This window comes from Neolamprologus multifasciatus, chromosome 7 (genome assembly GCF_963576455.1).
Source record: "Neolamprologus multifasciatus chromosome 7, fNeoMul1.2, whole genome shotgun sequence".
Taxonomy (NCBI): Eukaryota; Metazoa; Chordata; class Actinopteri; order Cichliformes; family Cichlidae; genus Neolamprologus; species Neolamprologus multifasciatus.
This window is the reverse complement of record NC_140445.1, coordinates 42,076,335-42,102,630: the sequence shown is the minus strand read 5'-3', so window position 1 is coordinate 42,102,630 and position 26,296 is coordinate 42,076,335. Positions and strand designations below refer to the sequence as shown.

The 26,296-nt window shown below is 40.9% G+C and overlaps 1 protein-coding gene across 3 annotated transcripts in view; it reads right to left on the bottom strand.

The window, feature by feature from the left end:
• agbl1 (AGBL carboxypeptidase 1) overlaps nucleotides 1–16,490 on the bottom strand; it is a 95,578-nt gene extending 79,088 nt beyond the window's left edge. For 2 of the 3 annotated variants that reach the window (XM_085166750.1, XM_085166751.1), the window contains exons 1-2: nucleotides 7,874–8,173; nucleotides 2,014–2,077 (exon numbers count right to left, since the gene is read on the bottom strand). In XM_085166750.1, the coding sequence (XP_085022876.1) occupies nucleotides 2,014–2,077; nucleotides 7,874–7,930 (121 nt within the window). In that variant the 5' untranslated portion in view covers nucleotides 7,931–8,173. Of the gene's footprint in view, nucleotides 1–2,013; nucleotides 2,078–7,873; nucleotides 8,174–16,254 lie in introns of those variants that run through there. The other variant, XM_085166753.1, reaches the window with a different exon arrangement.
• Nucleotides 16,491–26,296: the final 9,806 nt, after the last annotated feature.

Genomic DNA, 26,296 nt, shown 5'->3' with positions numbered 1-26,296 from the left:
CTGTTAGCAGTATACTGCAGTTGTTTCTGTCTTGGATGTTGTTTGGATTTCACCATTGCACTTATGTCCTTTCATGCAATACAAATAAAATTAATGTCCATATTGCCACTTCTCAAAAGCTATAAACCACTCCATATTTTTTGTCCTCCCAGCATACATGTGTATGCTGTTTTCTTTCTATCCTTCCTGGTGCATATATCTGAAAAAACAAGTAACGCAAGTAACAACATAATATTAACTTTAATGTATTTACAGAATTTAGTACAGTAACGCATTACATAACTGCATTACTAAAAGTAGGATTACTGTCATCCATTAATTTGGCACATGCTACACCCAGCCCTAGATGCCAACTGAAGTCAAATGAGCTCTGTTTTCTTCCACCTCCCAATTAAAGTGTGTGATCCTAGCTACAGTGGCCGCTGTATGACAAACAACTGTGGCTGATATTTATCTGTATCCACTGTCACTCTGAGTGTGGGTTGCGGCTCCACTATTTACCTCAGCTGTCAATATGTTGGTTGTTTGTGTTTTTTTACTCATCTAAAACTTTGTGAAAAGAGTCTGACACAAGTTGATAAGTTGGTGAAGTTCACTTCTGTCCAATAAAAGCCATATTGAAGCGAGTTATTTAGCTTTTAACCAGCTGTCATTGTTGTTTACCTGGTATCTTATGTATAAAGTGTCACGTTCCTGGGTCTGTTGACCCAGCGTTTTGAGTTTTAGTTTATTTGGATGTTATGTTTAAGTTCTTTAGGGTAGCTAATTTTATTTGTTTATTAGTTTCTCTTTGTGTTTTCTACCCCTGTATTTAAGTTTCCCTCTCCCTGTTTCATGCTGCGTGTTTTATGTTGTCAAGTTTATATTGTCTTCTCTGCGTCTCATGTTTCCTGTTTTATTTTGAAGGTCTGTGTCCTATGTCAGTGTAGTCAGCTTTGCTTCCTTTGTCTTGTTATGTCAGACTTGTGTCAGCTGTTTCCCCATGTGTTTCCACTTCCCCTAATCACCCTTGTGTGTATTTAGTCTGTGTGTTTCTGTTCATTCTTGGTCAGGTCGTCTGTTGTTCACGTCACGTTTTCCACGCCATGTTTCCAAGTTTCTTGTCTAGGTTTTTCTTGTTGTTTGTTTAGTTGTCCCAGTTTAGATTAATGTTAGTTTTACTTTAGTTTGCTTTGCCCTTTGTTTGTACCTTTTTTACCAGCCTCATTAAACGGCTCACTTTTTGTTAACATTCAAGTTTTGTTTCCTGTTCCTTGGAGTCTGCGTTTTGGGTCATTTTTGTCAATCCACACAGTCTGCTTCTGCCAGACTGTGACATAAAGGTGCATACACATATTAAAATTTGCCTCTCCAGCACAAATGCCTACGAGTTCTCCTCTCCTTTCCCTCTTGGTATACTATATTTGTAGCTGGTCTCTAGCCTCGTACATAAATCGCAATTAGTCGGAACAGTGACGTTCATCCCGGCCATTTTATTCAGGATGATGAGGCAGCACGATGACTTCAACAAACCATTGCCCGCTCCTGTGTATTTTCAACTCTTTACCCCTTGAAAGCCTAGTAGGAATAATGCTCGAAGAACTTTTCTGAATTGAGGCGTTTCTGTCATATTTCAGACCTGCTTATAGGTTTCTGACTATGCAGCTACCCTTGGAAAAACCTGGAAACTTTATTAATGATCATCAAGTCACGTTTTTTATTGATATATATATAATGAGGAGTCAAAACTCATCTTAAAGGTACAGGGGAGGTCGTCAGATGTCATCTTTATGGAGGAAAAAAGTGAACGGATGAATTCTAAGTTCAAAAGATTGCATCTGTTTGTTGGAAGACGTAATTACACATGAATTTAAGTATAGTTATGAGTTCTTAGTAACTTAGTTTATTTTTTAGTATATTTAATTAAAAAAACAGACTGTGCCTTTAAAGGCTTTGTGTGTTTATTGGCATTTTACATAGCACAACAACTTTTTATGTAAGGATGGAAACCGAATGGTGAGAAGATGATCTTACCAGCTGACAGAAGTTCATCCAAGACACTGAGGATATTTAAGGTGCTCTCCACATCCCCTACATTCTGCAGAGACACACACACACACACACACACACACACACACACACACACACACACAAAGAATATAAGACATTTAAACCCACAAAATAAAAGAATAAAAAAGTTAGAATGCATCTAACCTACTTTTTTTTTTTTTTTTTTTTTAACCAGGAAGATCCCATTGAGATTAAAAACCTCTTTTTGAACGGAGAACTGGCCAAGATAGGCAGCAGCAAATGTCTCACAGTTACAAAAATTACTCAATTAAACACAGGCAGCAACAACAGACATTCAAAAATTAATGAAAAATTAATTAATTAATTAATTAAATAAAGATAAAATTCAATAAAAATCAAATAAAAATTCAAAAATTCAGTTAAAATGACAAACAATCTTATTGAAACAGTTGCATGTTATGGAATTGGTCACAAGGATTCTTAGTTTAGATTTAAAAGCACTTAATGAAATGCATTCAGTCATTTTCCAGTCGTTCTGCAGCTCGTTATAAGCAAAGGGTGCTAAATGGACAAAAGCTCTTTTGCCAAGTTCAGTTCGGGCAAATGGAACAGAAAGCAACAAGTAACCTTGCGGACGAAGAGAATAACGATCAGCATGTTTCATTGCAAGCAGGGAACACGTATAGAAAGGCAGCAACCCGAGTATTGCCTTATATATAAAACTGTATAAATGAAAGTTCCTCCGACTGGCCAAAGCAGCCCCTCCCACCTGAGAGTATAACTCACTGTGGTGTGTCTGAAATTTACAGTTAGTGATGAACCTCAGAGAAGCATGATACACAGTATCTAAATCAGAATGTGGAATCCATATACAATCCAAACAACCCAGCTGCTACTAATGGTTGTGGTTTTTGCACTTTTTAGTGACTGTCACTACATATTGTTATTCTTGGCTTTGCTTGTTTGTGTTTGTTTTTGTTTAATGATTTTATCACTCAACAAAGCTCATTTTTCTTGCTTGTGTTTATGTGAAAGTGGAATGATTGCAATTTGTTTTGCAAGTTCTCATGTTTTGTGAATCTCTTATAATTGTCTTCATGTCATCAGCTGTCAGGACTGAGGCCTGCAATCCCAAAGCTGAGCACAGTCAGCTGATTATGACCAGATGGAACACGGTGAGTGTAGTAGATGTGTTTCATGGAAATTCTGCATCCTGCATTGACACGTCCTGGAACACAGTGTGAGCATAGCTTGCTTCAGGACTTTATATGCAGACAGGGCAGAAAGTGGCACTGACCCTGACATGTTACTGTGAAGAAATGTTTCTATAGCCTGTTGAAATCCTGGCTGTGAAATGTCTTCATATTAATTACACTGGCAATATTTTTAGGCCTTTCCATTTTTTCCTACTTCCTGTTAAATTCAGCTCCTTTCATGTAACGGAGCACAAACTGTTCCAGTGGATGACACCATATTTAAAAAAAACTTTTATACACACACTTCTCTTCCCCTTATCCTTATCAGGGTTGCAGGGGAGCTGGAGCCAATCATGGCGGACTCGTGGCCTTATATACATAAAATGTGTCCAATATTTCCAAACTAATGTACATTAGGATATTAGTTTAAATACATGTTCCTTATGTCACATGTACTTCACATGTACATGCAGATGGATTTTCTCAGAGATTCTAATCCCACATTTTCAAAACGACCCCCCTGAGCAGTGGTCTGCTGGTCTTATCAACTACCCAATCTGGCTGATTAAATTCTGCCGTTTCAACAGAAATCTTTTAAGGTGGCCAAACATCTCCCTCGTTAAAATGTGCGTTGTATGAAGAAACCTTCTCCAATGTCCAAATGAGGCCTCTGACAAATATCTGATGCCAGATATAAATAACTTAATGTGTTGCATCCAGACAGGCTGTTTAGATGGCCAGCAATCTGCCTGTTCAAATAGAAACTATAGTCTTGTTTCCGCAACAGGATCTTTCCCTAGGGACTAGGAACCATTGGAGCAACCTTAGCTCATGGTCAAATTTAAGGTAAAAATATTTTGAGGTCTTGTGGGAGGTCATCTCATGTTTAATCCTCCACATTACCCTGTAAAATTCATAATCTTGAGTCTGATCTTGCCTTGCTGCTTCTGCTCATCTATTTTCCTGCGAACTCACTGATCTCATCTGGTATTCCAGTGGAACAGACTGGGCTATACAAGAAAGACTCGAGATTTTTCTCGTGTAGTAGTCGGTAAATACATAAATTTGCGTTTGTTTACACACCACTCGACTGGAATTTTCTCAAATTGCATTGGTCTTTAGTTCTAGATATTCAGCGTGAAAAGTAATAAAATAGTACAGGCTTGTGTTGTGCAAAGATTGCTACATAAAGGTAATAACATCTTAAATAGGATAGACAGGTTATGTCAACTTAACCAGTTGAAGCAACTTGCCACTTTTTACTGTAACCACATGTTCCAGTCTGAAGTGGGTGACAGCCTGAAAGCTATTTTTAAAAAAAGGCCATATGTTTGATGAGGGAGCTTTGTTTTTGCACTGTCTTTACTTTTTTGTAACTTAAACCCTGCATATAAAAATGGTGCTTGTGCTGCACTCAACCTTTCTTTCTGGCTGCTGTTACAACCAAATTTCCCCTTGTGGGACAATTAAAGGATTATTCTATTCTAACCATGATGAGGCTTCTGACAGTGGCTTCTTGGTTCAGGTCCTATAGTCCACAGATATATGGAAACGTGTGACTTTTCAGTTAACACTGAGATACACAATTTTAAATGAGCTTTAATTTTTTTTTTTCACCCTCTCAGTGAAAAAAGGGCACTCACAGCAAAGCTGACCCATTACACTGATGTAGAGAACTGAATGAGCCAGTATCTTAGACTGTCTACCCATGAAATATTTCTACCCTTCTGAAGTTTCACATGTTTAGAAGGGAGGAAATTCTGTGACAGTAATTAAATATATCTGTTCCTGAGACTGTGATTCTCATCTGACAGTTTTTAGAAACTGCCCTAACACAAAATTGAATAATCATGGTTTGATTGGTTTGATTTTGTTACAGGTTTGATTGTAACAAAAAATATAAATATTCCCAATAATCTGGGAACCTTTATGAGCTCATTTGCAAACAACTTGAAGTCCACAATGCTATCATTATTATTATTATTATTCACAACTGGAAAACATTTAAGACAGCTGACAATTTTCCCAAAGGTGGACATCCCAGCAAATTTTCACCCAAAGGTCAGCGCATGCAATACTAAGAGGACCTGCAAAAAACTTTACAGGCCTCAATTAGCAATGATAAATGTTAACATAGGTTTGCAAAGCTGAAACCTGAACAAACCACAAGACATCTGAAACAATGGGCCTCATTTACTGATAAATGCATGAGAAATTTCTTACAAAAAAAAGATTTTGCAATTAAAGTCATGTTAAATTTATGCCACAGTTTTTTTCTTGCTGCTGTGCGTATATTAATAAATCACAGTCATTTTAAATCCTACATACTGCCTAATCCGCATAAAGCCACCCCTCCCCATTTGTCTATACAAAGAAACAGGTTCATCTGGAGGTGACGATGTAAGAGAGAAGTGCGCGTCTCTAAGGCAAAACAGAAGGAGAAAGTCTGAGACAACATTCTTAGTGTTTCCATGAGAGTGATGACTGTTTAAAATTAAGTAAATAACAAAGAAAGGCTTCACCTGAAGAAAAAAAAAAAGGAGAGCTCGATGTCATTTCCCCTAAAAGAAAGAGAACAAGTAAGTGTCCTGTTAGCCTGAGATGAGAAACTTACTGCATTTTTTTTAAAAGAAAGAAAGATAAGACCATTTAAGTTAAGATGAGTGAGATTAATTAAATATATTTAAATTAAAAGGATAAAGCCTACGTCTTTACTTTTATCCTTGTTTTCCTTACATGCCTTGTTTTTTTTTTTTGTGTAATTCTGTACATTTTGTGGCCTATGATGTTTTAGAAAACTGCTCACTTCGGTCAGCCCGGTTGTTGTTTTTAAAAGTGCTTTGTAAATTAAGTGCTATGGTACTGTTAATATTATTAGTAGTAGTAGTAGTAGTAATAGTAGTATTCATTTTAAAGACTTGTCTTTACTTTCCCAGCACAGTTAGGTCTTCATTTGGTTGTAAGTGTGGTGAAATGGACTTCTAAATGTATTTGTAAAGTAAAATGAAATTGAGGTATGAAGGCCAATGCCTTTGGACAAACCAAACTGGAGATGCTTGGTGTTCATGGACAACACCACGTTTGGAGAAAACCAAATATGGTATATCAGCACAAACACCTCATACCAGCTGTCAGCACGGTGGTGGAGGGGGGATGATTTAAGCTTGATTTACAGCCACAGGACCCAAGAACGGAGCAGTCACCGAGTCTAACATGAACTCCTCTGTGTACCAAAATATTCTAGAGTCAAAGGAGAGGCCATCGGTCAGACAGCTAAACTGTCTGAAACTGGCTGAAATACTCTGTTGAGACCTTCAGAGAGCTGCATATAAATGACTGCTCGCAAGCCTGAATGAACGAAGCAACACTGTAAAGAAGAATGGAACAAAATTCCTCCTCAGTGATCACAGAGACTGATAAAGTCCTACAGAAAATGATAGCTTCTGGTTAATGCTGCTGAAGGTTGTTCTACAAGCTTTTGAATCATGGAGTGCGCTTCATTTTTCACAGTTGTTAAATAAATGATGTAATGATTGTCTGTCTTTGTGTCCTTTAGCAGTAACAAAAAATAGATAAGAGCTGCATAAATATGCTCAATGCAAAGCCAATATATTTCTTTCCTCATTTGTTTTGTGCTAATAGGGGAGTGCTAAAAGAAACCTTCACTGTAGAGGAGATATCCTATATGACCACCTTTCGTGGCTTTTGAGGTTCCCTCAGAGGATCACTTAGTAAAGATCAGTCACTAAAAACTGTATTTTGAATTGTATTATTAAGTCCGATTCAGCAACTCAGGGTTCATCTGCAGTTAGAATGGTTTCTGGCAGTCCATCCACACTCAGGAAATCTGTTTGTTCTCAGATGCTGGGATTAGGTTTAAACTGACTGAACTGTAAATTCAGGGCTGTGGGTATGAAAGAACTGAAAAAAGATGGATTAGCCCAGGCTCAGTAGTCAGAATGTGTTGTCATTAAAAATGTGAGGTTAGTCCGCCACTTTTTAAAAAATGATGTTGAGCCAGTAATGCCACCTGCTGTTTCAATCTCTCCACCCCTATACCCCCCAGTATCCAACTGTAGCACCCCAGGGATGTTTTGTATCATATGTACCATCGCGGTCCCTTTCACCAATACCTTAACAAGCACGTAGATAGATAGGTTTTCATCACTGCTCCATATGAGTGTGTTGCAGTTACATGTCTTTTATTTAAAGATCCTAGTTTAATGCTGATGCAGGACCCAAGTTTATGTCCAATATTATTGACTTTTTTTTTATGTCATTCAACTTTTTAAGGATCCAGTGTCAACCACAAACCAAATAATGTGAACATGATACAGCATATGAATGCGGATTGAGCTTGATGTATATTTGATACATGTTTGATGCAGCAATTACCCAATGCAAGCCTGCAAAATATACCACACGAAAAGTACAAAAAACATATCTTGTTAATATTCCAAACACGCAAGCCTCGGATATTCCTCTCAGTAAATCAGCTGAGGCAAAGCATACTTTAGTTTTTATTTTATTTTTCTCCTTTTTTTTTTATATCCCTAGCAGACTATTAGGGGCTCAGCATACATTAAAGCTAATATGGAAGTTAAGTAATTGTTTTGATTTGTTATTTCAGTGTTTTATACGAACACGTCACATACAGGAGCACATACCTGCAGAGTGGAAAGGAGGACCTCTAAGCCGCTGGAGGAGCTTAAGGTGGCCGTCATACTTGGTCGACCTCGTCCTGTTCCAGTCAACAGATGGATGAATCAAAAGAGTGAAGAAAAGGTGAACAAACTTTTACACAGACAAACGACAAAATGAAACGGGATCATCAGTGAGGACTTGGACAGTCTGAGAGCCAAAGTGTCTCCTCAGCAACATGCAAGCAGTACTTCAAACAAACACACACAGACACACTTATAGCATCAGTGTGCTTTTCTCTCTGCACAGGCTGTAACGATACTGTGTCTAAACACAGCGGAGTGACACTCACAGGGCCAGGGAGGGGGCACGCGTGCTGGTGTGTGTGTCATTGCTGGACATGTGTATTAGTAAAGTTGATGTCTTCCTGAGAGTGTGTGTCATTTCTGCTCAGTCTGTTTTACACGATCATAAAACACATGCAAAAAACATAACAATAAACACATTCCTCCTACCATAAAATACAAGAAAAGTATTTTTATAGAAAAGTGATTATATGTGTGCCTTATTGTGTTTAAGTGCGCACATGTGACTTTGCATGTGTAATCTTACCCCTCTAGGATAAAGAGTTCCAGAAAACATTTGTGCTGTGGTGCTGAGAAGACTGCCACTATAAAAAGGCTTTGACAAGACCAGCGGGGCAGCTGCAGGGCACAGACTATATTCAGTACCACCGTACTCTAACCCAGAAAAAACACTACAGTGTATTCAATGCTGCTTATCTGACTCAGTCTTACTAACTCCCAGGATGAAAGTACTCATCTGTTGATCCATATAATAATTTATTCACCTTTAAATTTATTCTACTTACAAAAAAGTGATGCTAAACACACAATTAAATCAGAAAGGCAGCCAGTAAGGGAGACCCGCAGATACAGAGCACTTTAAGCACAATTTGGTTTTTGACAGCTCTTCTGAAAAATAAAATTCTAGTAAAGACAATTTAGAAATTAATTTACAGCTTTTAAAGGATGGTGGGTTGTCACCATTGTAACATTCAAATAACCATTTGAATGTTTTCTAGGCAACCACATCAGTTTCCAGGAGGAGCAGGCTGCAGTACCATTGGTGCAGCACTACATTTGAAGATACCAAGAACTGTGGAGAAAGAGCCGCTGACCAGAAAAAACGTCTGACTGACTAATTAGGTAGCACAGCCCATAACTGCTTCACAGGTCAGAGTTGTTGTGTCCCACCCTAAACCCACACCTATGCTTTCATTGGTTTCATTCTGTTGTCCTCGTCTACCCTGAAGGAATCTATATATTATGTATTACTCTGTTTCAGTCACTACTTTCTTATCTTGTTAGTGTGTGTCTGTGTGTGTGCAAACATATGTGCATTATGACTTCATGAGAAGAGTCAACATGCTTTAAAGTTCATATGGGCTGGAGAGCTGGCTTTGAGCTGGCTGGTTGAAAGTTGGGATTAAGGATGAACATTCTCAACCACTGTGACCTTCAGCTTGTGTCATTCTGTCTCTCTGTTACTGTCTCTCGCTCGTTTGCTCTCTCACTCTCTCTCTCTCTCTCTCTTCCTCTCTCTCTCTCTCTCTCTCTCTCTCTCTCTCTCTCTCTCTCTCTCTCTCTCTCTCTCTCTCTATCTATCTATTTATTTCACAAACACAGGCACACACATAGGTAATAAAAGAAAATCACATCAACAACTGAAAAATGCCATAACATTCCCATCAGGAACTCCTAATCCACAGGTGAAATCAAAGACATACTGCTATCCCAGACAGGATTCCCCGGGCTTGACACAGCCATATGTTGCACACCCACGCACATTTCCATTTCCACAATAATGAGGGGAGAACCCTGAGTGTAGCTCCAGCTGTCTAGTTTCACTGATGCCTTCAGACAGCAGGCTGGTACACTGATATGCACGTCTTGGCTTTCCATGTATAACTCATTTGAGCAGAGCAGCACACATAGACGCTGCTCACAACTCACTACTGCTGTTGTAAAACCAGTGGTGTTTTTTTTTTTTTCATTTTCTCTCAGTAAGCCTGGTATTTAGAAACATTACATTTAATTTTTTATTTACTAATTTAGTTTTCAATTAAAACTTATAGAAAAACGCGTTTACTGCTGCAAGATAATAGACTGTAATGGCTAGGTAAAACTTGTTCAGCAAAATGTAACAAAACACTCATGAGTATGTAGTCTATTTTATTTTCTCATTATAATCAGTGTATAAATTACTGATAACACACAGGTCAGAAACAAGAAACACTATTTGCCCACTTAATAAAATGTCATAGTAAAATTACATATTTCCAATTGAATAAAATCACTATTAAATGACAGGTGCCAAACTGATTCATTTATATAATTATTAGGGGTGGGAATTTAATACGTTAATTGTGATTAATTCATTTGAAAAAAAATGCATAAAAAAAATCAACGCATTTAATCGCACTTTGCATTCCAAGCAATGGGGAACTTTTGTTAATGCATGATTTCCTGGTATACCGATTACACTGATGCACACGGCTTCAAAAATGGAACGCTGTGTCCCAAATCAGGGTCTGCACGCTTGAAGTACGCATTTTAAGTGTGATTACGTCACCGCCACGCGACGACAGCTGTCCCAATTCGAAGTGTACTTCAAATGCATACTCCAAATGCGATTTCCCGATCGACAAATGCGATCGATTTTCCCAAATATCAAGCGTGGTCCGGTGCACGCTTTGTGGTCCCATATATCCCACAATTCATAGCGCGGCGGTGGGTGTGGATAATTTTGCCGCAAAATACGGCAGAAGGGAGCGGCCAAGAGTGAACTGTCAAAAGTAAGTACCGGATATGACGTCACTTATTTATGTGCGAATGTTTAATAGCGAAGAACATTAAAACATTGCTGTTGGCCACATATCGGCAAAGTTGTGTGACATTAGTGATGTTTGTACTTTCAGCGTTAACTTGGTTGTAAAGCCTTTACATATATATATATATATATATATATCATAATAATCTGACAATACTATGATATTGGCCATATTATATTTACATTACCACAGTGAGATGACTTTAGTCTCATGAACAACATTAGCTAATTGTCATTTACTAACTAACCTTGAAATGACTGTTCAGTACAGAAATGAAACACAACAATCATGTTTTACAGTCCTGTGGTCTCAGCCTCAGATACTCAACTAATCAAAGTGATGTCATGACAGAAATGAATGACCAACAAAACATTTTTCTCCTTCATTTATGTCACACAAAGCTGTATGTGACGTTTCTTGCGGTTAGTATCATGGTTGCTAGGCAACCTGAACAGCGCGACGAAGGCTAGACCGTCCCATTTCACAAGCCTCTCACTTCCGCACTTCTCGTACTTATAGTACACACCGTACGTAGTACGTGTAGTGTGCGTACTTCAGGCGTGCAGACCCTGAATTGGGACATAGCCGAAGAATCAGAAGAAAGCGCGTTGCTCGGACTGATCAGTATGGCAAGCCATTAGAGTCAAAAATTGCCACTTTTCTAACCCGTTTGGTTAAGAAATGGCGTAAAAAACGCTGTTTAATTATTCAAAACGCCGAAAAAAACAGCAAAACATGTTGCAGCAACACAGGAACTGTGGGTGCTGTTAGCAGTTCAAGTACCAACAAAAGGTGTCGGCAGCCCAAACTTGATGAAACGACTGGCTTCAGGACCAAAATTAGTAAGGCTTTATTGATTTTATTAAACATCTGCATGAAGTCAGGGAAGGGATTCAGGCTCTGGAGCTAGCTGAACGCATCCACTCCCAGGTTCCCATGCCCCAGCAGCAGCTGCCAGAGCTTTCCACACCTGCTGGCCTCGTGTCACTTCAGCCAGAGGTCTCCAAACCTGCTGGCCGTGCCTCGTCTTTGCCAAAGGTTTCCATGCCTGCTCGTTCTGTCTTGTCTTCGCCAAAGGTCTCCTCGCCTGCTGGTTTTGCTTCGTCTCTGCCAGAGGTCTCCGCACCGCCATGTGTTTTCTCTTTTTTGGATTTATGGACATTTGGTTTCTGCTCGTTGGACATTTGGTTCCCAACTTCACATGAATAAAGGTTAGTTTGTTCATTAAGTTTGGCTTCAGTTCTGCGTTTTGGGTCCAAACATGCCAGGTTGAGACATCAGTGAACTGATATACTTGTGATGTATCATTTTGTTCCCTCCAATTGTTAAGTTATGCCTATGATCTTCCACATTATCACCATCCCTTCAGTAGCAAAATGTACCACAATGACACAAAGACAAAAACAAGCGTTGTGGTGAGTTATACTGTAAAGATATCGTTACTCCAATCAAAAGACCAAGACCAAGAAGCCCTGAATACCTGTGTGCTCTGCCAGACACAAGCAGGCTCCACCAGTTTCCAGGCCCCCACTGAGGCCAGCCAGCATGGGCATTCAGAAAGAGGGGCCTACAGCACAGAGGGACAGCGAACAGACCCAAAGGAAAATAAAGACACCAGCCAGCACAACCACATTGGTGAGGCACAGGACAACCAGTCCCACCGATATGTCTGCCAACTGGTCCAGTCAAATTGGTGAGGCGAAAGCAAGCAACTGGAGGGAGGTGGGACAGTGGAGGGGATGGAACAATGCCTGCCAGACATATAAACGCAAATTGCATCAAGGTCACCTCATGCCTGGCAGAAGCAATCATGATCAGCCCAATCCATCTGGGCAGCTGGGGGGGGGGGGGGGGCATTAGGACCCACACCACTGACTTCATAAATGACTTTATAATATAAAAGTCAGCAAAGATGCACAGAAAAGAAGATCAGACACCAGCGAGGGAGGATAGGAAAGACAAACGCAACAATACTGTCATCCCCTATGTAGCCGGTGTATCAGAGAAACTCAGGAGGGTTTTCTCCAAGCACGAGATCCCAGTGCATTTCAGACATCTGTGAAGGTTCTCAGTCATCCAGGTCATCATAATCTAAGGAGCTTGGAAAGAAAAGCGTCTGGACTTCTTGCTTGAAGAGGTTTCACCTCTCATCCGAGAAGCTTATTCAGTTCTAAGGTCAAATGGTGGAGAGTCCCAGATATAAACCCAAAAAGAAGCCATTTATGTCCACTGTGAGCGACCATCTTTGAACAGAGGCGGTGGTTTACGACACCAACTGTCTGCCATCTATAATCCAGTTTTGAGATCCCTCCCCAGACGCCTTAACGCCCACTCACATCCTGGGCCATCTCACCTCAGGAAATCACATGATAGGTGGGGCCAGGTTTCACAATGAGCTCACCCGAAACTCTGGCTGATTGTGACCCACACCCGTTTTCACACCTTGGCTCATGTGATTAGATAGAGGATCATCAGGGGGTCCTTTGTCCTTCTTTTGGGGGGAAACTCCCACTGGGTTTAAATCTGGGACTCTCCACTATTTGACCCTAAAACTGAAGAAGCTTCTCGGATGAGAGGTGAAACGTCTTCAAGCAACTTAAAGAAGTCAAGACGCTTTTCTTTGCAAGCTCCTTTGACTACGATGACCTGGATGACTGAGAACCTTCACAGACTCTTAACAGAGTGCTGAATTTTTGTCAGACCGACTACAGTGCTAAAACTATCGACAAGATAATCAGCCTCTCTGGGAGTACAGTTCAGGTAGCTGCTTTGCACTGTATTGGCACATTATTGGCACATGGCATTGAAAAAGATAATAGCGGATGAATTAACCCCCCCCCCCCCCCCCCCCCCAATGTTATTTAATAATAACAATAGCATTAGTTTCTTTTTCGTGACCAGTGACTCTGACTGTTTGAAATGAGCCCTTCAGCCTCTAGGGGCTGATAGTGGACTGTCAGACTTATTTATTTACTCATGATTCAACAGTTCCACGGCATCTGAAGCATGCCAATTTTCAAGCCCATGCCCCTCCCTCCCAGATGTAAATCACACTGCAATGGAAACTTGAAGCAAAGGAGGCCCTTTCCAATTCAATGTACCTATAAATCACCACCCTTATCCACACAGGCTAGATGATCCAGACTGACAGACAGAGCAAGGGAGAAGCAAAAGGACAGATATGCATTTACACAACCTTATTTCACATTGTAGTAAATGAAATGTTATTTAAAAACAATATTCTCCTTCAGTGTATCTGCATTACTGTAGCACTTTTCTATTCACACTGTCCATTACTGGACAGTATCTCAAAATTTCATGGTAAAATGAAGACAGCTATAGTGGTAGGTGTAGTTGTAGAATGAAATAATTTTTTTTAAAGAGGAGGGCTGAGAGAGGAGCTCAAGAAGATGTAGAGGGTGACAATGACAACAATGTTTCTGTGGCACTCAGAGCAGTGACCCACAAACTGGGCAAGTGGCTCCAGCAGATCTCAGGAACGACATCCGGGATCTCTGTCCTATGAACAACAAAGATACTATGCTCTCAGCTCACAGGCATCTGGTAGAGGACCTCAAGACTTTAAAGGACCAACAAAGACCATTTGCAGGATGAGTGGGAAATATATATATACATATACAGGCATAAAATATCAGCACCTTTGAGTGGATGGGATAGATTAGGGAGCAAGTAAACAATTTGTCCTCAAAGTTGACGTGTTAGAAGCAGAAAAAATAGACAAGCTTAAGGATTTGAGCGATTTTGACAAGGCTGACTTGTGATGACTAGATGATTGTATCAGAGCATCTCCAGAACTACAGTGGTGGTATAATATCCATCAAAAGTAGTCCAAGGAAGGAAAAGTGGCAAACCAGTGATAAGATCATTGGTGGCCAAGGCTCACCAACACATTTAGTGAGCGAAGGCTAGTCCATGTGGTCCAGTTCAACAGATGAGTTATTGTAGTTCAAATTGCCGAACAAGTTAGTAGTTGTTCAGCCCTAAACCTTTCCAGACTTTTCTTTCATCTTCTGTTAAGTCTACCAGTGATCCATGACAGAAAACAAACAAAACTATTGCAGGGCCTCCCCTCAGTTGAATGGATTCATTCAGTTAAATTCAACTTTATTTCTATAGCACTAAAACACAACAACAATTGCCTCAAAGCCCCTTATATTGTAAGTTAACATTTACTCATGCTTATTGACTCATGTTCTGCATCTATAAGAATTAATGATGTGTGCTGAGTGGATTCATCTTCAGTTGTAGTTTTACAAGACTCTCAGTGACACTGTTGGTTTCTAAAATCTGGTGAACTGCATTCACTAACTGCTAACTAGAAAGAAGTGTATGAGTCACTGACAATTCATTGGATTTTAGATAACTTATAATGTGCACAGGGATCTGAGATCATAAAAAGCAATATCAAACAGTAAATCAAGTAAACAGTATGATATCGTTACCAAGACATTAAACCATAAATAAGAGTGACAGTTTCCTTGACTACCCTATAGCACACTCAAATCACTTATGTGTCATTAGCCCACTGGATGCTACTTTGCTCCTCTCTGTTATGCCTCTGATCTGACATCTTATTACTGTAGAGAGTTGACACAGCATGCACAGTAACATTCAGCACATAACAGCCACATAGCAGAGATAGCACTCCAGTCTGACTAGCACTGGAGGCACTAGATATTTTCAAGCAACCTTTCCATGACTACAGAAGCAAAAGTTGCTTTTCATAACTGGCATTCTTTGCATTTTGACACTCACAGCTGCAGTTAGTATGACTACTTCTTTCAGTATAAGTGATTGTAACGGTAAAGATTAGATTTAAATTATTTATTTATTGAGTACCCAATCACAGCAGAAGTCATATCTATGCACTGGTGGTCTGGTTCAAATGTTTATAAGTAAGGAAACTGAGATTTGTCTGTGGAAAAAAAGTATTTTATGCATAAATGGATGTGTAATGAATTCCAAGCTATAGGGTACACCACAATTAAATGTGTCAACTGCAACTGAATGCTCTTGCAAGTAATGCCAAGTCAGAATTCTGCTTGGTCTTGATGTGTACAAGCATACAGGCACTCATGCCAACCTTACACAGCCTGCCAAGTCAATTCCACCCCGCCCCCACCCCTGTCCGTGTTCTCATCAGGAGAGTAAGCATAGACATGCAATCTGTATGTTTGCATATGCATGAGAAAGTTTCATTTAATCCTAGATTCATTTTACTGCATTTTAAAGAGCCCCAGAGAATCACCAGAAGGACACAAGAAAGGATACAAGAACATCCAATAAATGGTATGGACCCCACAAGTTTTGATTTCAACCTCAGAGGAGTAACAGAAGACTTTCTCTTTACTGCAGTTTGCATGAAGTCCATTGATAAATAAAAGCCATTCCTCATACCTTTACTGTCTATGGTTTTTAAAAGGTATTCTTAATTTCAAATGAAAATACATGTGACTGATACACATGTACACAAACACACTTAGTCTTACCTACCTGTGCAGAAGCCTGTATAGCTGCCATGCAGATCTCTCAGAGTACCATTCCAAGTAAAGTGATTCTGGCCATAAACAGACATTGTAACTGCTTCCACTGATTTCTGTTAACAGCTGCCCTGTTTGTCTGGTTATTTATTTGTCAGTCTAATCCACATACGCTGGGATCTAAATGAAAAGATGGGAAATAAAAAGAGATTCTTTCCCTTCCTTTCTTGTTTTCTCCTCTGACTTAGTGTGTGTTAGTGTGAAGGAAACTTAGTGTAGTGTGCACTACTGGAGGTAGAGGGTGTGGAGTCAGTAGCACTCATAAGCGCCTGATTGGGTGCCCTTGTGCCCTTCTGTCTTTTGACTGCTGTTGGTTAGTAGCCTAAATGTGAAACAACACACCAGTATGTGCAAGAGGACAGGTGGGGTGAATATATATATATATATATATATATATATATATAGTGTGTGTGTGTGTGTGTGTGTGTACCTGCGTTACTTATACGTGCTGATTTTCCACACTCACACTGAGGATACCCACCTCTGTCTCTGGAGAGAGGTGGGGAGATGATCATTACATATATATATGTGTATGTGTGTATAAATTTTTGCTTTACTTTTTTTTATTATTATTTCTACACATTTGAATAAAATTTGCTATACAAGCTGCACGCTTTTCATTCAAACCATTCAAGACCCTTGGATATATTTGTTGCTAGAGCTTTCAAGGTTTTTCTTCCAAAGGTGTTTTAATTGATCTCACACTCTCAACATTAGATTCCAGGATTGTAGCCTTTACCTTCTGGGCTTTTAGGATTGCATGTCTTACTTTGTCTGTTCCTCATTTTTCTGCGGTTATATTTTTTATACCAGGCTTTAGGGTTAAAAGTTGTTCAAGCTGAATTTGTTGTTTCTTTTCAGCATGATATTTTCTTACTCTTTCCCTTGTTTGTTCCCTTATATAAGCCCATCATTTCCGGTCTTTCACTCAAGTTCCTTCTCTGACTTCTTTCTTTCTGTTGTGTTTCTCTGCAGCTTTGAGTGAGCAGTCTTACCCAGGATGGCATTACCTTGGCCTACAGTAACACTGTGAGATTTCTTGGAGTCGTTTGTGATCAGGATATGTCCTTCAGTGCGCACATTAAATAAATTTGTAGGACTTTCTTCCCTTGTGCATTTCTTCTATGCACAATATCTCTAATATTAGAAACATCCTTCAGTGATGCTGAAAAACTAGTTCATATGTTTATTATTTTTAGGCTGGACTACAGTGGTCCCTCGCTAAAACGTGGTTCCCCTTTAGCAATCTCGCTGTTTCACGGATTTTTTGGTGCAATTTTGCATGCTTTTTTTTTTTTTTTGTACAGCGCATTCTGCATCCTGATTGGCTGTAGACCATTGTGAATCAATCTCGTGCCGTGTCTCCTGTACAGTACAGAATGCATTCAGCTTTTCAAATTTACATAAATCTTTGATCAGCCTGCAAATCTGAAGTGCTGTACTGTATGTTTGTAAGTTTTCTCCCCAACAAACAACAACAATGTCGACGAAACATCTTGCATCGTCAAAGGCACCCGCAGGCGCCTTTGGTTTCATTCTATAATACTGGACTTCTTTTTCTATGAAGTTTTGAACTTTGAGAGTGTTTAAACAAGAGAGAAAAGTATGAAAATGTTCCTGCCTGTCTGAGAATAGTGTATAAAGTGTGCAGTTTTACAGCCTTAAAACATCTATAATAATTGTAAAAAATAAAGTTGGATACATCGCAGACTTCACCTATCGCTATTATTAAGTTATTTTTTAGAACGCAACTCCCGCGATAAACGAGGGACCACTGTACTGTAATTCGTTATTATCAGGATGCCCTAAAAACTCCCTGAAAAGCCTTGAGAACATTACAAGTAACATGTTACTGTAATCCGATTACTTTTTCAAGTAACGTGTAAAGTAAGGGATTACTATTGCAAAAAAAGTCATTTGATTACTGTTACTTTCCCATAAGCACGCTGCATTACTGCGTTACTAAAACCGTGATTTTTTTGCGAGAGTGTCCCATGACAATGACGTAAGCGAGTGTGCAGCATTTAAAGAGTGGAAGTACTGACCTTACTTTGAGTTTGATTCCGTAAAAGGTGACAAAAACATTAGCGTCCGCTGTTCACTGAGTGGGAAGAAAACTTCTTTTTACAGCAAAAAAACCCCCTAAACTGCCGAGCAAGCACCGACAGTACGCTAACACGGGAATGTGAAATTCACAGAGAAACTGCCGGATCCTTCCACTGACCGCTACGACACACCTGCACCAGGGCAAACTTCCGCCTGCCCCACTCCTGCTATACAGGTGAAAATAGAGCAACAGGGCCGCTGAGTCTTTGATTTTATTTATTTTCTGCTGTGTTTTACGTGCATCTATTTGAAAAAGTGAGTGTAAACACAAAAAAATATTTTATTTTATTTTATATGCTGGAATATGCAGAAAATAGGTTTAAATGTTAAACAAATTTCTTCCAGTCAGAGAATGTTGCATATCATTTAATGTTTGCTTCATGCATAAAGTTAAAAGATTAAAACTAATAAAACTAGTTTCAAAAAGAGACTTTTTCATTTGATTACATTTTGTATGATGGATTATACAGAAAAAATAGAATTGGGCTGAAAGATCTATTGCTTTATTACATATTCAGGTTGTAAATCATTTTTTAAATAAGTACCTAAGTACCTAATTACTTTTGAAAATAAGTAATCAGTAAAGTAATGGGATTACTTTTGGGGGGAATTAATCAGTAATTACTTACTGATTACTTTTTTCAAGCAACTTGACCAACACTGCTTGAGAGTACTGACAGGGACTAGAAAGACAGAGCATATTTCTCCTATACTGGCGGCTCTTCATTGGCTCCTTGTTCAATTTTGAATGGAATTCAAAATTCTTCTCCTTACATACAAAGTCTTGAACAAACAGAGCCCATCTTATCTTAATGACCTTATAGTACTGTATCACCATAAAAGAACACTTTGCTCTCGTACTGCAGCTGTACTTGTGGTTCCTAGAGTATTTATTGTAGAGTGAGAGGCATAGCCTTCAGCTTTCAGGCCGCTCTTTTGTAGAACCAGCTCCCAGGTTGGATTTGTGAGACAGACACTCTCTCTACTTTTAAGATTCTACCTAAGTCATGGTCCATTCACGTCCGGTCCATGCTTCAATGCCGGTTATGCATCAAAACAGAGATATGTGAGTTTCGTTCACCCTCAGTCAATTCTTGGCTACATGCTAGCAGGAGGCCAGGTGAAGACAGACCTAGCTAAGGTTCTAGTTGTGAGGTAATGGCCCCCACCAACATCTGGGAAACATCTTCAATATTTTCTCGGATTCGGTGAATAGATGTTTTAACTTAACGGAAGGGGATCTGTAGAAGGGGGATCTCGGTGGACTTGAGGTGAGTGAGAGGTGCGGCTACCTGGCTGTACATCGCGTTCCAAATTATTATGCAAATTGTGTTTAAGTGTCATAAAGATTAAATAAGTTGTTTGTCAATTAAACTCATGGATGGAATTATGTCTCAGGGCTCTGTGGATCACTGAAATTAATCTCGGAGACCTATGATCATGAGTTTGACGGGTGAGCTCAATTAAAGGAAAAACTACTAAAGAAGGATGTTCCACATTATTAAGCAGACCACCATTTTCAAGCAATATGAGTAAGAAAAAGGATCTCTCTGCTGTTACATGAAATAGTTGAATGCCTTGGACATAGGGCTGGGCGATATGGCCTAAAATTCCTATCGCGATATAATTTGAAGCATGTGCGGTAACGATATATATCACCCATCTTCATCCGCTTTATCCGAGGCCGGGTCGCGGGGGCAGCAGCCTAAGCAAAGAGGCCCAGACCTCCCTCTCCCCAGCCACCTCCTCCAGCTTATCCGGGGGAACACCAAGGCGTTCCCAGGCCAGCCGAGAGATATAATCTCTCCAGCGTGTCCTGGGTCTGCCCCGGGGCCTCCTCCCGGTGGGACATGCCTGGAACACCTCACCCAGGAGGCGCCCAGGGGGCATCCTTATCAGATGCCCAAACCACCTCAGCTGGCTCCTTTCGATGTGGAGCAGCAGCGGCTCTACTCTGAGCCCCTCCCGGATGGCCGAACTTCTCACCCTATCTCTAAGGGAGAGGCCAGCCACCCTTCGGAGAAAGCTCATTTCCGCCACTTGTATCCGCGATCTCGTTCTTTCGGTCACTACCCACAGCTCGTGGCCATAGGTGAGGGTAGGGACGTAGATCGACCGGTAAATTGAGAGCTTCGCTTTTACACTCAGCTCCCTCTTCACCACGACGAAACCGGTGCAGCGTCTGCATTACTGCAGCTGCAGCCCCAATCCGTCTGTCGATCTCCGGCTCCCTTCTCCCATCACTCGCGAACAAGACCCCGAGATACTTGAACTCCTCCACTTGGGGCAGGAACTCATATCACGATATATTTTTTTCTTCTGTATAACGTTTTTTCCGCACTATAAGGCACACTTAAAATCCTTTAATTTTCTCAAAAATCGAGAGTGTGCCTTATGTATGAATTCTGGTTGTGCTTACTGACCTCGAACCAATTTTGGTGTGCAGAAATCTGTTAAAAAATGTTTTAGTACAACTTTCGTAAGCCGCACTGCTTGATGGATCGTCAGAGCATTACGGCTGCCGTAGTGAGGAGCTTCGCGGAGTAATCTGGGTCCAAAACTTCGTCCATTTCAGGTACCAAAGTCAAACGAACACTAAGAGTTAAAAACGGTCTAAATTCTTTCATCTTTAATTAAATCATCAATGTTGCTGCTTTATCGGGTGTAACAATAAAGTTTTACATCCATGCATCCATAAAAACAGAATTTATAAAATTTAACGGAGTTAGAAGTTAACAGGAAGTCAAAGGAGCTTGCAAAGAAAAGCGTCTGGACTTCTTTAAGTTGTTTGAAAACGTTTCACCTCTCATCCGAGAAGCTTCTTCAGTTCTAAGGTCAAATGGTGGAGAGTCCCAGATATAAACCTAGTGGGAGTGTCCCCCCACAGAGGGACAAAAGGACCCCCTGATGATCCTCTAATCGCCTGAGCCAAGGTGTGAAACTGGGTGTGGGTCCCAATCAGCCAGAGTTTCAAGTGAGTTCATTGTGAAACCTGGCCCCACCTTATCATGCGAATTCCTGAAGTCAGATGGCCCAGGATGTGAGTGGGCGTTAAGGCGTCTGGGAAGGGATCTCAAAACTGGATTATAGATGGCAGACAGTTGGTGTCGTAAACCACCGCCTCTGTTCAAAGATGGTCGCTCACAGTGGACATAGATGGCTTCTTTCACTCCTCTTTCAAACCATCTGTCCTCTCTGTGCAAAATGTGAACATTGGCATCCCCGAAAGTGTGACCTTTGTCCTTTAGATGCAGATGGACTGCTGAGTCTTGTCCTGTGGAGGTGGCTCTTCTGTGTTGTGCCATGCGCTTGTGAAGTGGCTGTTTGGTCTCTCCAATGTAGAGGTCTGGGCATTCCTTGCTGCACTGTACAGCATACACCACATTGTTAAGTCTGTGTTTTGGCGTTTTGTCTTTCGGGTGAACCAGTTTTTGTCTGAGCGTGTTGCTGGGTCTGAAATGCACCGGGATGTCATGCTTGGAGAAAACCCTCCTGAGTTTCTCTGATACACCGGCTACATAGGGGATGACAATGTTGTTGCGTCTGTCCTTCTTATCCTCCCGAAGGACAGGATGAACGGCAACTTTTTTTCCACTCGATAAAAGTTAACGTGAGGGATTCTGGTGGTTTGGGACAAATGCAATCGCATAGCAGGATGCTATACACGGGCCAAACTTCAGTCAGGAGAACAACTGAGATTATTCATCCGCAATACGAGGTTAGTTATTAATATACTGCAACAACATGGGAATAGAACAGCTGCGAGAGAATTCAACATTAATGAATCAATGTTACGGAAGTGGAGGAAGCGCAGTTTTTGGCTTTCCCCATATTTCAAAAGTGCTTCATCTCTTTGCTATGACTGTCGCCCGCCATAATTTGCAGATGATAATGGTTTTAGCCGCTGCGATGCTTTCGACCAAAACAGGCGCAGCTTGATGACATCATCAACATGCGCTATCGCGATAGAGCGATATAGTCAAAATCTCTATCGTTGGCCAAATTTATATAGTTTCGATCGTATATCGTTTATATCGCCCACCCCTACTTGGACACATAACCAAAACCAGAGATATTTCACGAAAACTTAAGCGTGATCACCATAATGTTAAGAGATTTGTGGCTGAGTCAGAGCACACACGGGTTCATGCAGATAAAGGCACAATGAGGAAGGTTTCTGCCAGACAAATACTTCAGATTAAGAGAGCAGCTGCTAAAAGGCCATTACAAAGCAGCAAACACATATTTGAAGCTACTGGTGCCCCTGGAGCCCTGCGAACATCAAGGTGTAGGATCCTCCAGAGACTTGCAGTTGTGCATAAACCACCCCTAACCAATGCTCACAAAAGCTGCAGTGGGCCGAGAACTACATGAAGACTAATTTTAAACAGTCTTGTTCAGTGATGAGTGCAGTGCAACCCTGGATGGTCCAGATGGATGCAGTGGTGGATGGTTGGTGGATGGTCACCATGTCCCAACAAGGCTGCAACGTCAGCAAGGAGGTGGTGGAGTCTTGTTTTGGGCCGGAATCACGAGGAGAGAGCTGGTCGGCCCCTTTAGGGTCCCTGAAGGTGTGAAGGACCTCTGCAAAGTATGTGGAGTTTCTGACTGACCACTTTCTTACATGATAGAAAAAGAACTGTGCTTTCCGCAACAAAATCACCTTCATGCAAGACAGTGTAAAATCTCATGCTGCAAGGAATACCTCTGCATCATTGGCTGCTATCAGCATAAAAGGAGAGACACTCATGGTGTGGCCCTCATCCTCCCCTGACCCCAGTTCTATTGAGAACCTTTGGAGCATCCTCAAGCAAAAGGTCTATGAGGGTGGGAGGCAGTTCACATCCAAACAACAGCTCTGGGAGGATATTCTGACATCCTGCAAAGACATTCAAGTAGAAACTTTCCAAAAACTTACAAGTTCCATGGATGCAAGAATTGTGAAACTGCTATCAATTAAGGGGTCCTATGTTAATATGTAACATGGCCTGTTAAGATGCTTTTGATTGAAATGGCTTTTGATTTCACAAAAATTGATCTACTAATGCTGCAAATTCGACAGATGGCCATTTTCAATTCTCTACAACCTATAAAATGTTTTGACACTCTGTGTTCGTAATAATTTGGAACAGTGCATTTTAAGTTTTTTATTTTTGAAAAACATACTGTTTTCATTGGAAGGTTTGTTCAGTAACATTTGACTTATACTCTAATGGTTGATGACTCGAAAATTATGTTGACTGTCATTTGAATCGACTATTTAGGAAAATCAGAGAAAAATATCATTTGCATAATAATGTGGAACGCAGTGTAGTTCCAGATGAAGCAACAGTAAAAAATTTGCGAAAAACGTTGAAAATGTTTCTAGGACATTGGTCTACAAATGACACATCATGGGGTCGGGATGAATGTGAACAGGTAGTAGAGGTAGACACAGGTGTAGGAGTGGTACTCTCCCAGCGGTCCAGGCCACATTCAAAGCTGCAACCCTGTGCCTTCTTCTCACGTTGTTTCATTCTGGCAGAACAAAATTATGATGTAGGCGACCGTAAATAATTTGCAAATAAGTTGGTATTTAAGGAGTGGCGTCACCTACTAGAGGGAGCCAAGCAGCCTTTTCTTAGATGGACAGACCATAGGAATATTACTTACCTGAGGACCACAAAACAACTAAATGCCCGCCAGGTTTGATGGTCACTGTGTTTTTGTAGGTTTTAACTTTTTCCATCTCATACTGTCCAGGTTCTCTGAATATCAAACCGGATGCTCTCTCCCGCCAATTCGCCAAAAACACAGATCACTCACAAGGGGAGACCACCTTACCCACCACCTGCAGGGAGGGTTTAATTTCCTGGGATGCGGAGAAGACAATTCGCCAGGCCCTCCAGGATGAACCTGATCCTGGCACTGGTTCACCTGACTGCTGTTTTGTCCCCTCCTCACACCATTCCACAGTAATCAACTGGATCAACACTGCTAAGTTTGCCTGTCACCCCGGCGTAGGTAGGACCATTTCATTATTAAAATGGTACTTCTGGAAAGGGATGCCCTTTGTTATTTCTTTTAGTGTTATTTCAGTTACTACATTATATGTGTAGTATGACGATGTCTAAGCTGAAAAAGGAATGGGGGAGAAAATTGGAAAAAATATAGCATGTGGCGGCTTGTACCATCTGTGCTAGGAGTAAGAACAGAACTCAACGACCGGCAGGATTCCTTCAACTTTTAACTATTCCCCATTGCCCCTGGTCTCACATAGCCATAGATTTTGTCACTGGTTTACCTGTCTCTTCTGGGAACTGTCATTTTGTCCATATTCGACAGGTTTTCAAAGGCTGCTCATTTCGTCTCCCTGGACAAACTCCCTTCAGACTACTAAGCTCCTGGTTAACCATGTCTTCAGGCTTCATGGCATCCTTTTGGAGATTGTTTCGGAACGGGGACCACAGTTCTCCTCCCATGTCTGGAAGGCCTTCTGCACTGCTCTGGGAGCCAAGGTCAGTTTCAGTTCTGGATACCATCCACAGTCCAATGGCCAGACAGAGAGGCTCAACCAGGAGCTGGAGTCTAACCTCCACTGCCTAACCACTTACATCCCAGCAACATGGTCCTCTCATCTACCTTGGATAGAGTATGCACACAACACCCTCATATTTTCTGCAACTGGCTTGTCCCCCTTTGAAGTCTCCCTAGGGTATCAGCCACCCCTATTTCCTGAGGAAGAGGCTGACCTCGCCGTTCCCTCAGTCCAGCACCATCTCCAGCATTGCCACCGCGCCTGGGCTCGGACTCGGAAGGCGTTACTCAAAGCCACCAATCATCAATGCCACTACGCCAATCGGCTAACAGGTATACTCCAAGGCAGCTAAGGATATTCCTCTGAAGGCACTCTCTCGCAAGCTTGCTCCCCACTACATCGGTCCTTACGAGGTTAAGTCCATAATCAGTCAATCGGCTGTCAAACTTAAACTTCCTGCTACCATGTGCATCCAACCCCCATTCCATGTCTCCCAGCTCAGACCAGAGCACTTCAGTCCCTTATATCGTACTATTGCCTTCCGTGTTTGAATCTGGTCTTGGGTCCAAATCATTGCACCAACCTCCGGGCCCCTGTGACAGCTTAAAACTTTCCTTTTTGACAAAGCTAATAGTTAGAGGTGGATCAGGTGACCCTGAATCCTCCCTTGGTTATGCTGCAATAGACTTTATGCTGCTGGGGGGTTCCCATGATCCAATGAATGTTTCTCCTTCTCTCACCCATTTTCACTAACCGTGTCTTTATACACCCCTCTCAATTTAACTATGAGTTATTATTAATCTCTGGCTCACTTCCACAGTAAGTATTTTGTCTTGTCTTGCTCCCCTCACCCCCAAACGCTGTGGCAGACAACCACCCCTCACTGAGCATGGGTCTGCCAAGTACTTGCTCATAGGGGGTCTTCCAATTGCCGGAGTTTCTTTGTATTATTGTAGGGTCTTTACCTTCCAATGTCAAGTTCCTTGAGATGACTGTTGTTGTGATTTCTCTCTATATAAATAAAACTGAAAAAATTGAAACGATTTGTGTCTTAGATTTGAAGGCGCTCCTATATGTTTACAATGGTGATGTATAGTTTTTAGCCTCTATGGACTGTGGCGTACACAGAGAGAGCAGTGAAAGTTGTGCTGTCCCCAGCGAAGTGCTATACAGAAGTTGATATTTATCCTGGTGAGGGCAGGAGACAAAAAGAAAGTTGTATATATATGAAATGATACATGTTTACAATATTTGGGATATTCTTTTGTCACAGCAGTTGAAATGATGTAGAAATAATGTTATAATGAAATACCACATGGACCTCACTGTCACTGCAGCTGAAATAATAATCTTATAATAAAAAAGCAACATG